The following is a 14086-nucleotide window of genomic DNA, read 5'->3' on the forward strand; positions in this document are numbered from 1 at the left end:
CCTGCCCCGAGCAGTGCCCGGCTCCCAGCGCATCCCGCCGCCTCTGCCGCTCCCCCCGGAGCGATGCCAGGGCAGCGGCGGGACACTCTGGCTGGGGATTCCTGGTGAGGCCGGACGCGGGACTTTTCTTTTCCTTTTTTTTTTTTTTTTAATTTTTCCTTCATGGAGAGTGGATTTGAGGCGGGGGGGTGTGTGAGTGTCGCTTTCCCCTCCCTTTTTTTTTTTTTTTCTTGTTTTTGGCTTTTTCCCTCCTCTTTCCGGGAGGCGGCGGGGCGCGGCGCGGCGGTGAGTGCGGGAGCACGCGTGGGCGTGGGAGCGGCGGGGGGCGGGCAGGGAGCGGCGGAGGAGGGGGCCAGGGCCGAGGAGGCAGGCGCGGAGGGCCCTTCCCGAGGAGTTGGGCTGTAGTGACAGGCGAGAGGGGAGGGGAGGGAGGGGAGAGAGTAAAACCCACCGGCGCGGCGGCGGGGAGGGCACTTCGCGAGAGGCGAGGGCCGGAGCGGAGGCGGCGGCGGACGGCGGCGAGCGCCCGGGCGGAGGGGCGGCCGGGCGGGAGGCATCCCGCGCATCTCCCGCGCATCCCCGGCTTGTCAGAGCCGCCTCTCCCTCTCGTCTCCGGCGGGACTCGGGCGGCCGGCTGAGGGGGGGCCGAGTGGGATTTTTTTTTAATTTTTTTTTTTTTTTAAATTTTTCGGGGGGTGGGGGCGCAGGGCTCCTGTGGCTTTTCCGGGGAGTCCGGGCCCCCGGCCCCGCGCCCCTGCCCTCCTCCAGCGGCCGGCTGCCGGCGGGCCGGGCCGCGGCGGCGGCGAGCACGATGATGATGTCCCTGAGCAGCAAGCAGCCTTTCGGCCTCCCCCACGGCGGCGGCAGCGGCGGCGGCCTCCACGAAACCAAGTACTCGGCCCTGCACAGCGCCTCGCCCTGCCCCTCCGCCGGCGCCGCCGCCCCCGCCGCCAGCTCCCCCAGCAGCACCGGCACCGGCGGCTCCGCCGGACGCGGCTCCGGCTCCGGCTCCGGCCCCGGCGGCAGCGGCGGCTCCGGCTCCGGCTCGGGCTCCGGCAGCGGCGGCGGCGCGGAGGCGATGCGGCGGGCCTGCCTGCCCGCCCCTCCGGTAGGTGCCCGCCGCCCGCCGCCCCGCTTTAAGGGGAGCCCCTCGGCGGCCCCCCGGATCCGCCTGATGATTTTTTCATGGCCGTGCAGCAAATCATCCGGCGCCGCCGGGCTCTCGCCCAACTTATGCATGCGGCGGCTCTTGCCGCTCGTATTAATTTTTATGACCTGGGATGCTGCGTGCGGCTGGTGCGTGTGTGTCCGTCCGTCCGTCCGCCCGCCCGCCCGCCTGCCTGCCTGCCGCGGCTCCTCTGTGCGAGCGGCTGCGCGCCGCGCCCGCTCCCTCGCCCCGCTCGCTCCCTCTTCTCCTCTCCTCCCCCCCACCCCCCCCTCCCTTCTCCAGGATTTCTCTTTTAACATGCTGGGAAGGTTTTAGTGGCACGGCGGAGTGCGCGGGGAGGCGAATTCCCTGCTGAGCGTTATGTGTGCCTTCTATTTGCAATTGCAGAGCAATATATTCGGCGGTCTGGACGAGAGCCTGCTGGCCCGCGCCGAAGCCCTGGCAGCGGTGGACATCGTCTCCCCGAGCAAGAGCCACCACCACCACCCGCCGCACCACAGCCCCTTCAAGCCGGACGCCACGTACCACACCATGAACACCATCCCCTGCACCTCGGCCGCCTCCTCCTCCTCCGTGCCCATCTCCCACCCGTCCGCCCTGTCGGGCACCCACCACCACCACCACCATCACCACCACCACCACCACCAGCCCCACCAAGCGCTGGAGGGGGAACTCTTGGAGCACCTGACGCCGGGTCTGGCGCTGGGGGCCATGGCGGCCCCCGACGGCGCCGTGGTCTCCACGCCGGGCCACGCTCCGCACATGGCCGGCATGAACCCCATGCACCCGGCGGCGCTGGGCATGGCCCACGCCCACGGGCTGCCGGCCCACATGGGCTGCATGAGCGACGTAGACGCCGACCCCCGCGACTTGGAGGCCTTCGCCGAGCGCTTCAAGCAGCGCCGCATCAAGCTGGGGGTGACCCAGGCCGACGTGGGCTCGGCGCTGGCCAACCTGAAGATCCCCGGGGTGGGCTCCCTCAGCCAGAGCACCATCTGCCGCTTCGAGTCCCTCACCCTCTCCCACAACAACATGATCGCCCTCAAACCCATCCTGCAGGCGTGGCTGGAGGAGGCCGAGAAGTCCCACCGCGAGAAGCTGGCCAAGCCCGAGCTCTTCAGTGGCGCGGAGAAGAAGCGCAAGCGGACCTCCATCGCCGCCCCCGAGAAGCGGTCGCTGGAGGCCTATTTCGCCCTCCAGCCCCGGCCCTCCTCCGAGAAGATCGCCGCCATCGCCGAAAAACTGGACCTCAAGAAGAACGTGGTCCGCGTCTGGTTCTGCAACCAGCGCCAGAAGCAGAAGCGCATGAAGTACTCGGCGGGCATCTGAGCCGGCCGCGGAGGAGCATCGACAGCATCAGCATCACCGTCATCAAAAAAAAATTAATTAAACAACAACAACAACAGCAAAAAGGAAAGGAGACAAAAAAACCAAACAAAAACCAACAAACAAAACAAACAACACCAGCCCACCCCATCGCCCGCCCCGCGCCCAACTTTCGGGGGGAACTTCCCCGCGGAGCCGCGCCCGGACCCGCCCCGGCAAGTACCGCTGGTTTTTATTCCTAACAGACCTCGCCCGGGTGGCAGCAGGGTGGCCACGATGTCATGGCTTTCTCGGGACCCAAACTTGAATCTAGAGTTGAGGCTTCGTGCCGCGAGAGACGTCTCAAAAGTATTTTGATTTAAATAATAATAATAATGATTTAAAAAAAAAAACAGATGGCAGGTTTTTCTGCATTTACACTGCGTACTATAAATATATAAATATATATATATTTTTACTGTGGTTATTATCCTTTTCCTTCTCTGAAGTTATAACGCTTAGGGAAAGAGCTGATCCTGCTGTGTTCACTGGTCTTCAAAAGCTATTATTAGATTACTGCCAAACAACCCCTTGTAAATTATTAATTTATCTCTCTAGCAACTTCATTTTGTGCTCATTCTAATTAATTACACCTCTTTAATCTAAGTCTTGATAAAAGTAAAAAAAAAAATTGTTAGTGAGAATCAAATATTTTGTGTTGGTAGGATTTATGAACGTGAGCTTTTCTTCTGAACGTCCCTTTTGGCCATTTGTAAATTGCCACCTGAACCTAAGGTATTTCTCTGGCGAGTATTCCTATTCGTACGGCGTCGGCACCCTATAGTAGATGTTCTACATTATTTGTGTAGCCTGATTCACTGTCCGAGGTATTTGTTTACCGTGTTACATATTTAATGGGGATTCCCATATTGTCCCCACCACACGCTGCTCCCGAAGCGAGAAAGGACGTGGCCGCGTAGGTGACAGCGTGGGGCAGGGGGGTTGTCGCTTCGGGTTTCTTGCCAGCACAATATCCGTCTTTCTCGATTTTAAAGCTGTATCGCGACGGCATTCAGACCGGCTCGGTTATTTATTTATCTATCCGATTGCTTATTTATTTATTTATTTATTTATTTATTTATTTATTTGGTCGGTTATTTATTACCTTTAATCGCAATACTTTTCCACGGAGAAAAGTCCCTTTTTGGAAGTCTGTTTGTAGAAAAGCCAAATTAAAATTTGTAGGAAAGGGGAGCGAGCGAGCGAGACTGCACTGCTTGTAAATTCACAACCGATTTGGTACATTTCTTTTTGGAACAACGACAATAAACTGAGGGTACTCGGTTGGGTACCTGTATGTGTTGTAAATATTTCATTGGCGTTGACGCACATATAGATATATTCTTACAGATTTCGCTGTATTGCTGTTCTATCCGAGACTGTTTGAAGTCTTAAGTTCTGTACATGATTTCGTTGGGTTTTGTTTGAGGGATTTTTTTGTTTTGTTCTGTTAATAGGAGGTTTATTTATCCTAGTAATGTACTAATTTATTTTTAAATGTTGTTAAATTGTCTTTCATTAAAAAAAAAGGAAAAAAGGATTTTAACGTTTTATTGGCAAAAAAAAAAAAAAAAAAAAAAAAAAAAAAAAAAAAAAAAAGCGCGTTTGGCTGCTTCTTGTTTTCCACCGCCAACATCTGCCCGAGTTCAACGCCGCCTCCGGGCAGGGGAGGTTTGCCGCCCCCGGACCCCGCAACGGGGCAGCCCGGGGTTGGGGAGTGGCCCGGAGAGAGCCGGTGGTGCAGCGGCAGCACCACGGACAGCTCCGCTCCGCGCCCCGCGGGTGAGCGGCTGCGATTGTGAGTGGGGAGGGGGCAGACCGGGGTGTGTGGGGGTGCCCCGGCAGAGCTCCCACTCCCCGAGCCGCTCTGCCTTCCAGCGCCAAGAGGGAGGCAAAGGTGCCACGCACGCACCACGCGCGAAAATAAAAAAAAAATAAAATAAAAAAAAAAAGGGGAAGAAAAGAGTAATTTCCCTGCGTGGCGCTTACAAAAGCCGGGAAAAACAAAACAAAACAAAAAAAAAACAACTGACGGCGGTGGGTGAGGGGGGTAGGGAGATCATACACGAGCCGCTATTAAATATTCATATTTCCGCCCAGCCACCAGCTCCAGCTGCATCTTCAAAGCCGCCCGAGCACGCCGAGGGTGCCGGCGGCTCCGCGGGCGCGGAAGGAGGGCCTCGTGTCCCAGGGTCCGGCCGGCACAGGCGCTGTGTCGCCGTCGGTATCCACACGACCCCCGCCCTCCCCGCGGCCCCGGCCGGCCCTTGTCGCTGTCGCTGCCGTCGTTGCCACCGCAGCCTTGCGGTTCAGCCCCGCGGGCCCCCGCAGGGCTCCCGCGGGCGCGCAGCGTGGGTTGCCTTCTCCTGCAGCCGCGGCCGGGGCTGCCGGCTTTTTTTGGGAAGGGGTGGCGCTGTCCTCCTGCGCACCCCTGCGCGCCCCGCCGAGCCCCCCACCCTGCACCCTCCCCGTGGGCTGGGCTGCCGCGCAACCTCCGCGGGGGTCGTTCTGAAGAGGGGAGGTGGGGCAGAAAGAAGCAAGAAAGCTGCGGGTCAGGGAGCCGGGGTGAGCTCGGCGGGGGCAGGGGCCAGTAGGACCCCCGAAAGCAGCAAAGAGCCCCCCCAAGAGCGTCAGTAGGCGCAGGCAGCAAGAGGCGAACAGCCCCTGAACCACCGCTTCGCCCTCTTAAATGAGCCATTCACTTAAAGGCTATTACGGGCGAATTAATAAATTACACAGCGAATTATTAAATCCAGATAATTACAAGGAATAAGTAAGTAATCATTAGTTATCTCAGCTAATTACTGTGGGTCAGAGCGAGCGAGAATGTGAAATCCTCCTCGGGAATTGAAATTAACTTTGCACAGTGAGTCTCTCTGCTTGACATCCCCAGTCTGTAGGCACATGGCAGCTCCCCTGTGAGCTCGGCTTTCTATTTAACTTGGAGAGAATGGAAATAAAATTAAGTGGCGATGTGATAATAGGAAGCTGCTTAGAAAGCAAACGCGGTGGGTTTTATATTTTACCTTTTACTGCCTGGAGATAGATCGCTCTCTAGTTTCCCAAATTAAAAACCTGAGGCAATTAGTCGACTTCTCCCAGTACCTGCCTGTCCCACGCTTGCACATTATTAACAAACGAAAAGGCATGGAAGAGCCAGGGGGTCGTGTGGTATGTGGGGGTGCAGAGGTGCCTGGGATCCGAGAGAACCGGGGCGGGCGCCAGGGCAGCCCCTCCGCTGCCCGGGCAGGGAAAGACCGAGGCACTGGCGGGCTTTGTTTTGGGAGACAATAAGCTGACGAGCTCTAATGAGAGGGTTCCTGTCCCTTCCGTTGATCTTTCGCCAGCTTCTCCAAGAGCTAATGCACCCCCCCTTCCCCCCAACACCCATCTATAGCATCACTTCCCGGCTTTCCTTCACGTGCATCTTTTGTAAACAGCAGATTTATAGGTGGAGGTGCTCACGCTGCACTCGCCGGGCTTTGCCCGCATTAAAACAACAACAACAACAAAAACAAGTGCTGTGCGTGCATGGCAAGGAAAAATATCTCGGCTTCTTTGCCTTTATCAATTGCAATTAGGTGGACAGTCTTCCCCCTCTTTCCTTGCTCCAGTCTGGGATGATAATTAAAATTTAATGAAGCCTGGGAGTAGCAGAGCTCTGTCTGGGGACTGTGGAATAGAATATTTTAACTGTACATTTACACCAAGTGTCTGGCTTCAAAGACGTGACTGCTTTTAATCTCGAATTAGAAAACCACAGACCTGAAATTAAATATTAGCCACCCTCGGCTCCCCTTCCTTCCCGCCACACTGTCACGCCTGTGTTTGCCTGCCTTGCCCCACGACACGCACACACCCACGTCTCGGGTCTCCAATTACCCTCGCGTTAATAATAGATGGCTTTGCCAGGGTGCGGGTTTTCCCCTTTCCTTCTTTTTTTTTTTTTTTTCTTTCTTTCTTTCTTTTTTTTTTTTTTTTTTTTTTTTTTAAATAGGGTTAATGCAATATTAATTGCTCCTAGCTGCTATAAGAATGCGCCACGTTTTTCCAGGAACAAATCGATGGATCGGGGCGGCGAGCACGGAGCAGGAGGCGCAGCCCCGGGGCCGCCCGGGTGAGTACGGCCCTCCGCGCCCGCGCAACCCCCGCGCCCCTTCCCGCCCCCGATCCCTGCACTGCTAAGGGTGAGAGCGAGCCGTCGTTTGTTGCTTCCCAAATCCTGTCTCGGGGCAGACCCCAGCAGCCGCGGATTCTCAGGGCAGCCCGATTGGTTCGTGGTCCCGGCGCGGTAACCGGGCCGGGGAGGACGAGGGGGCAACGTTTCCCTCCCTCCTTTATTGTTATTGTTGTTTTGGCAGGTGAGACCCCCGAGCCCTCCCGGAGGAGGGAGCCCGGCGGCGCAGGAGGGGATAGCGGCATAGGGGCGGCTCAGCGCGCCCCGCAAAGGTAAACGAGAATTTTGGAGGGAAGAGGAGGACACCCCGCAAGTCAGCGGGGCGGGCAGGTGGGGGATATAACATGAATCACAGCCGAAAAATCCCCAAGGAAAATCCGCGGGTTCCCCCAGACAGCCGGGACCCCCTTCCCACGACAGGGGCGTTGCTGACCTGCTGACACGGCTCTTCCGTGCGGGAGCATCCCGGGGGACGGGCAAGGCCGGGAGTGGGCGGTCTGGAGCCGCGGCCCCTGCGCGGGGTAGGTCACGCCTTCCCTGGCCCGGGGCTGGGCCCCCAGCTGGCACTTGTTGACAAAAAAAAAAATAAATTAAAAGCAAGAAATAGGAAAAACCCCCCCAAACAACCCAAAGAAACAACCTGCCCCAAAACTCGCCACAAGCCCTCCCGAACCAAAACAACGAAGGAAGAAAAGAGGCGCTCGCAGCTCTCCGGGCGGCAGCTGGGACAGCCCCGGGAGCTTGTGTGTGTGTGTGCGGGATGCGGCTCCGCAGATGGGCCCCCACCCCTGCCCCTGTCCCAGCCCTCCACGGGGACAGCGCTGCCCGGCCGGGCCTCCGCGGGCGCTGGGCACTGTTCCCCCCCCCCCGCGACCAGCCCCAGAGCGGGACGAGCCTTGGGCCTCCTGCTCCTCCTTCTCCCCCCCCAGGAAACGAGGGCGGCGGCGGTGCGGGCGCGGATGCCCCGCGCTGTTTGCGCGGCGGTGGGGCGGGGGGGGGTTGTGCGCCCCGTCGGGCTGCGGCACCGCTCTCCGGCGCGGCGGGGCTGGGCTGGGCTCGCCTCCCCGTTTATACAGAACAGGATCATTTACATAAAGTCCTTAAGGCAAATAACTGTTGGGGCTCTAATTTATATCTGATCGAAAATTAGCCGTCATTATGCGCTCCATTAGCAGCGTCTTTAATGTGCTTCTAAGCACCATTTGTCAAGCGGCTTGTTAATATCCTTCAAGTCTTTAAAGTTGAGAGCTCATTAAAGAGTGCGCTCTGTTATTGATGTAATTTAGATGAGTTTGGAAGAACGAGCGCGCCGCGGACAACCTGGATGAGCGGGGAGAGAGGTTGGGGCTCCTCCCGGGGCTGTGGGAGCAGCACCCCCGGCGCGGTGGCCCCTCACCGTGGCGTCGGGGCCTGGCCTGGGACGAGCCTCCTTGGTGGAGCGGGGGGAGGGGGGAACTTCTTTTGGCTGACGGGGAGTAAACCCGTTTAATGATGTGCAGACACGATTCCGCCACCTCTCCCCCACTCCATCGGAAGAGCATAAAGGCCAATAAATTACCTCCGCTGCTTATCTGAAAATCCATGTATCCTGTCGCTTTTTTTCCCCTCCGTTGGTGCACCACGCCGGAGCCGCCCCTCGAGGGCGGGCTGTGGGGCAGCGCCCTCCGCCCCCCCCCCCCCCCGGAGGGCGTCCCGGCCGCCTCCGAGCCCTGCTCGGCCCCTCCCCTCCCGAAATCCTGCCAGAACCAGGTGTTTGAGGGGGCAGCCCGGCTGAGCTCTATGTCCTCCCCCTTCCCCCGGGCGGTGCGGTGCGGAGCGGGGGCTGGCGGGGAGGGTCCTCCCCTGCGCCGCCGTCCCCGGGCTTCCCCCGGGCGAAAGCAATAAAGCGGGTAATTAGACTGCTAAAGACGGATGTAAATAACGTGGAGGAGGCGGCGGTGACAGGCGTGCGACGGGGCCGGTGCCCCGCAGGGATGAGACACGGAGACCCGCAGCGCCCGCCCCGAGGCTCTGGTGAGGGGTGCCCGGACCGCGGTGGGGAGTGCGCTGGCAATTCGGGAAGGGATTCACCACCCATCAGAAAGGCCTCTTTGCTCTCGGAACCCCCAGAGTGTCCAGGTCAAGGGCCAGGGCAGAGGGGGTTGTTGCAAAGGGGACTGGTGCAGGTATCAGCAGCCTTTCAAAGCCCACTGCAGCCCAACACCTCCCCCCCCCCCCTCAGAGGCTCCAAGTGGCCTTTTGCCTGTGTCAAACGGGTATTTAGCTCCCTGCACGGTCCCAGAGACACGCTGACACCCGTGGGAACGTTTGCCAGGAGTGTCATGTATAAGCAGGCACACGGCCACATTCAACCCTCCTTAGCTCTTGGGCAGTGAGCTCGGGGAGGGCCCCATCGGTGCAGTGTGGGTGCTTACAGCCCTGGCCCCCACATGAGAGAGGGCTGCTCCTGAAGAGCTGCATACACCTTCTGCACGTTGCAGGGTCATTGCCTGCAACATGAGACCTGTCCTAGAGCCACCACCACTGTGCTGGTCCCTGATGCCCTCAGGACAATGAGCAAAACCACCACCCTGGGTGGGCAAAAACATGAAGAGCCACCAGACAGCCTGAGGTCGACATGTTGAATTGTACTTGCAGATGTGCCCATAGTTATTACCACCAGGAGCATACAGGACATGTCACTTGCTGTCCCGCACGTGGCTGGCCTGTGTTTGCCTTGTGCTTTTGCATGTGGCATTTGGGGATGGAGTCCTCTTGGGGTGTGCGTGGCCTGCTGGATTTGAGAAAGGCTTACTGCATGGTGGAAAGCCCTTTCTTACCCATCTTCTCGTTCAGAACCATCACAGCTTTTCTCTTGCCTGTGTCACCACGTTACTTTGGAGGGAAAGCTGTGAAAGTAGGTGGGATAAACTTAACATCGAGTACATACATTTTTTGGGGAGGGCATTTTACAAGGAGGTAGCTTTGTCTGTGTTTAATAAAACCATTAAAAACATGGTGTCAAAGATAGGCTTGCCCATGCCAGCCGGGGGGGGGAAGCCATGGAAAATCATGTTATGACAATGACAACATTTTATGGCAGTAGTGATGGCAGCTTTTAAGAAAGTGAAAAGCAGTTCCATTTCTTGCTATATTTTGTGGGCAGAACTTGTGCATGTGCATCAGTGAATGAACCATGTCCTGTGTGCACCCTGCTCATGGTTGTGACTCTTGGGGGCCTTCTGGCAGTGACAAGTGTGGCAACAGCCAGCAGGCAGCAGCATGAAGTGCCACGGGCCAAAGAAAAGTGGGATGAGGAGGGCTTGTGCAAACCTCAGCATAATAAAAGCCTCCATCCCACAGGTGCACACATACACACACTCTTACACAGAGCAGATGCTGTGTAAAAAGAAAGGGAAAAGATATCACATTTTGAAATAGTTTTTACAATCCTGACTTGTAAAATTTCTTTCCTGATTGCTCTTCATTTTAGAAATACAGATTCTTTAAGAATACATTCTCAAAATGCAGCGTGTTTAAAAATGTGAATGTATATGCCTGGTGCTTGATAGCAACTCTCCCAAGTTTCTTGTACTTTAATACATTATGCAAAGATGCCCACAAACTGTTCCTACTGGCCCTTCCTCACAGAGAAGAGGTATCACTCCCTGGGGGAGGCTCAGCTAGGATCCCCTTGCTAATGGATGCAGCTCAGCTGTGATGGCTGGGGTGGCTGCCTGTTACCTTCTCACCTGGTTGCAATGTAAACCACTCTTCCTTTCAGCTTCCATTGGCAGGCAGACTTGAGGTGGATGTCAGTGGTGGGCTGGGGCTGGTGGAGCAGTGATCTATCTGGTCCCTGTCTCTTTGTCCAGGTTAATCCCTTGTCTGCTCACGAAGGCTGGGGAAATACCTCCCATGGCTGGGGTGTTGAAGAGTGGTAACAGCTGATACAGCCCAGATGGTGCCCTGCTGAGGACACCATTAACCCCCAGTTGGGGCTTGTGGCAACTTTTGCACTACAAGAAGTGTGTCACTATCCTCCCAGTGTAGTTGAGGGCATGGGATCCCTGGGAAGCCACCCAGTACAGCCCTCCCAGACCCCAGGCTAGCATCACAGGTCAGCGCCTCCTGGCTGTGCCTACTCCAGGGAATGAAGCAGGACAGGACACCAGCCTGGCCACGGATGGCTCTGCCTTCACAGTGCTGTCTGGAGCCAATGCAATGGTTGGCCACGGGCTGGGGACATTATCTGCTCCAAACAGGCCGTTTGGTTGTGCCCACACAGCTTCGGGGAGGCAGGGGAAGAGAGGAAGGGAATTAGCAGTCACGCAGTGCTGCTTGGCCCCAGGCTGGAGAATGGCTCCCAGCTGGTTCTGTGGACTGGCAGGGATACAGCCACCAGAGACCACCCACCACTTACCTAAAGCTTTCTCTCTTCAATAAAGCCTCTTCCCTGCTGGGGAGGTCGGGCTGTGTTTGGCCTGGATATGAAAACCGGTGCCTCTTCCCTCAACCTGCTGAGCCGCTTTGTGCCCCCGAACCAGCCAGCATTACTTTTAACTCATTGAATAGCCTGGATTAGAGCCAGGCTGCCCAGGGGCTCTTGCCCACACGCGGGTTTGCCAGTCAATGGCACCACTGCTCAGTGAGGTTCAGACCTTGCCAAGGATCTTATTTCTTGTCCTTTGGATGATCCCAGAGCAGCCCTGTATGCCCGGCGGCCCCCACACGGGTGCCAATGAGCAGGGACAGGGCAGGTACAGGATGGATCCAAGTGGCTGCTCTCCCGGGCAGCCCATGGGGATGGTGCACGAGGCAGTCCTGGGAAGATGGGGAGAGGATTTTACTTCTTTGGACAGCTGTTAAAATGTTTTCATTTAATCAGCCACAGCATGTACGCCTCAGTTAAACAGCTGGCACCCGAGCTGATACGCAGGGATGTGTAATTTTGATTCCTACCTTTCTGTTTCAAAGCTGTGTCATTTTGAGCACTTTGATCCAAAGACTAAACTTATTGTGGCATATTTATGTATATGACATTTTCATTTGCTCCTTTATTTATTTATTTGTCTTTGCAAAACACATCACTGACAAGGTTTCTAGTGCCAGTGGTGCTCTGTGAAGGAAACACATGGTCCAAGATCCAAGGCTTATGTGTGCTGCAATAGTCCCGTTTCATACATGTCACAGTTTCAAACAGCAGTAGCAGTGGCAACCAGTGGAAGAGAGCAAGGAGAAAAGGGAAAATCCAGGCTGGGGGGGAGTGACAGTGTATTTAATGCTGCATCCCAATGGACTGACTTTTTTTGGTTTTATAAGATGAACACAAACAGCCCTGTTACCCACAGAAAAATGAGACACCTCATTTCTGTTGTAACATTTTAAACATCCTTACCCATAGTTTTAGAAGGTCTTGGACTTCACATCAAGAGAGCTCTGACTGGTGTTAAAATTTAACTGGGAAAAGTGAAAAGGTTAAATTGAAAAAATAAAGTCACTCCTTAAAAAGCAACAGGGGCACTGCTGGGGCTGTTTGTTTCTCATCTTAAGAAAAAGACCCTTTGACTCATGCACCTCCAAACCCTGAATCCCTGTGAAGGAAGCACTGACACCAAACCTCCCTTCACCCCTCCAGATCTCTTCTTCTGTTTTTTGCCCTTATGGGTGTTTGCAGACAAGTTTTCTTGCCCAGAGGAAATCAGCAGCTGACTGGGCTGCTCTGTTAGGTTTTGTGTCAGACCTCACCCAGTGAGATTTCAACTGGGTGCATGTTTTAGGCATGACAACCTTTAAACAGTCCCTTGTTGAGTAGAGAAAAATCAGAAGCCATTGATCACATAATGGTACCTGCACATCTGAAGGAGGAAAAATCACCTGCAAATATGGGAGAAAGGACTATTATAACAATGAATGTGGTTCATTTTCAGTCCAGAATTTCTAGGAAGAAGACGTTGCTCCACCTTTCCCATCACTTCAAAATTACAAGCCTCCCCTTGATCTGGGAAAGCGCTGTGCTCAGATTAAGGGCAAATACGATAAACTAACATCTCAGAACATGTGTAGTTCTTTATTTCGAGGTACCTGTAGGCATTTTTGGCTGGCATTTCATCACACTTCAATCTTCTTTCTACTGAGGCAGAATCACTCTCATACACTGTAAAAACACATTGCTACCTTACACCCTAGGCAGTAAGCTGTAACTAAAACACGCACGTGCAACTGGATATTTTTTGTGCCAAATACCTCTGCAAAGCCAGCTGCATAACAGTGTCACATAACAAGTCATTGTATTGCCCTGCTGACAACCCCTGGTTAGAGGTACCCCACTTTGCTGCAGCTGGAAATACTCCTGGAGTACAAAACTGCCACGAGAACGTAAATTGCAATTACAAATCTTAACTAAATATGCAGCATTGTGGCCTTTTCAATATCACATTTCTGTGGCAAGTTTTTCCATTGTGCATCGTTCAGTCACATTGGGACAATTTCTTAAATAATGTAGAGGCACTTCATCATGGAACAACATTTGAGGTGATTTACAGTTCCATCTTTTAGCAGCACACCTGTAAATCGCTATAAATAATGCTAACCCCTATTAAGGAGACGTCAGGGTGCTTCCAGGCAGAGAGCATTAATGGGGAGGCAGTTGTGGATGATACTGGGTAAAAGCACTACCAGTTTACAACTGTTTGGGTTGCTCTGATCCACAGATCCACTAGCACAGCCCACAGCCAGGCCTGAAGATGAAGGTCCAAGTTTCAGAAGGGCAGAGTTTGGAAGGCATTTAGCAGCAGCTGGTGTACAGAGATCAGTGATATTATAGGCTTGAGTACCTTCATTCTTCTTGAGGTTGTGATGGAATTTTTACAAATCAGATGTTTGCAGCAAAGTTTAATTTGAAATAGCTCATCATCTTTACTTCTCATCTGAATCAAGTCTTCATTTGGCAGGCAAGGATAAAACAAAGGAAAGCTATGAAGCAAACTAGACAGACCAAAATCCAGGCTATAGCAATACAGAGCAAATCCTGCTGTCTCAAATGTTGCTGACACCTGCAAACAGGGGAAAACAGTTGTGAAGTCAAGAATAAACACAGATAAAGAGACCTTACCCACTTTTCCTGTGCAGAAAGCCAAGTTCTGCATTCGCTTTTCAGCAGTACAGAACAGTTTCATTTTTCCTCACAGTGCAAACAAACCCACTATCGTTCTGGTGGCTCACCTTTGGTCAGTCAGTGGTTTCAGGTGGTCAGAGAAAGGAGATGGTGGCTCCTCATAAAGAGGAAACTGCACATGACAATGTTTTGGCAGGAGAAATGAGGAGCGGGTGAATTGAGTTCTGCAGAACCAAATGTTAATTGAAATTGTGAAGACAGAGGGGAGACTTTGAATGAA

The 14086-nt window shown here is 54.5% G+C and overlaps 1 protein-coding gene across 1 annotated transcript; it reads left to right on the forward strand.

The window, feature by feature from the left end:
* Window positions 1–713: 713 nt before the first annotated feature.
* On the forward strand, window positions 714–2603 carry POU4F2 (POU class 4 homeobox 2). Its single transcript, XM_064651723.1, has 2 exons — window positions 714–1108; window positions 1556–2603. Exons 1-2 carry the CDS (start codon window positions 812–814, stop codon window positions 2495–2497), a joined length of 1239 nt encoding a protein of 412 aa, XP_064507793.1. The 5' UTR covers window positions 714–811; the 3' UTR covers window positions 2498–2603.
* The last annotated feature ends 11483 nt before the right edge of the window (window positions 2604–14086 follow it).

The sequence above is a fragment of the Pseudopipra pipra genome, chromosome 4 (genome assembly GCF_036250125.1).
Source record: "Pseudopipra pipra isolate bDixPip1 chromosome 4, bDixPip1.hap1, whole genome shotgun sequence".
Lineage (NCBI taxonomy): Eukaryota > Metazoa > Chordata > Aves > Passeriformes > Pipridae > Pseudopipra > Pseudopipra pipra.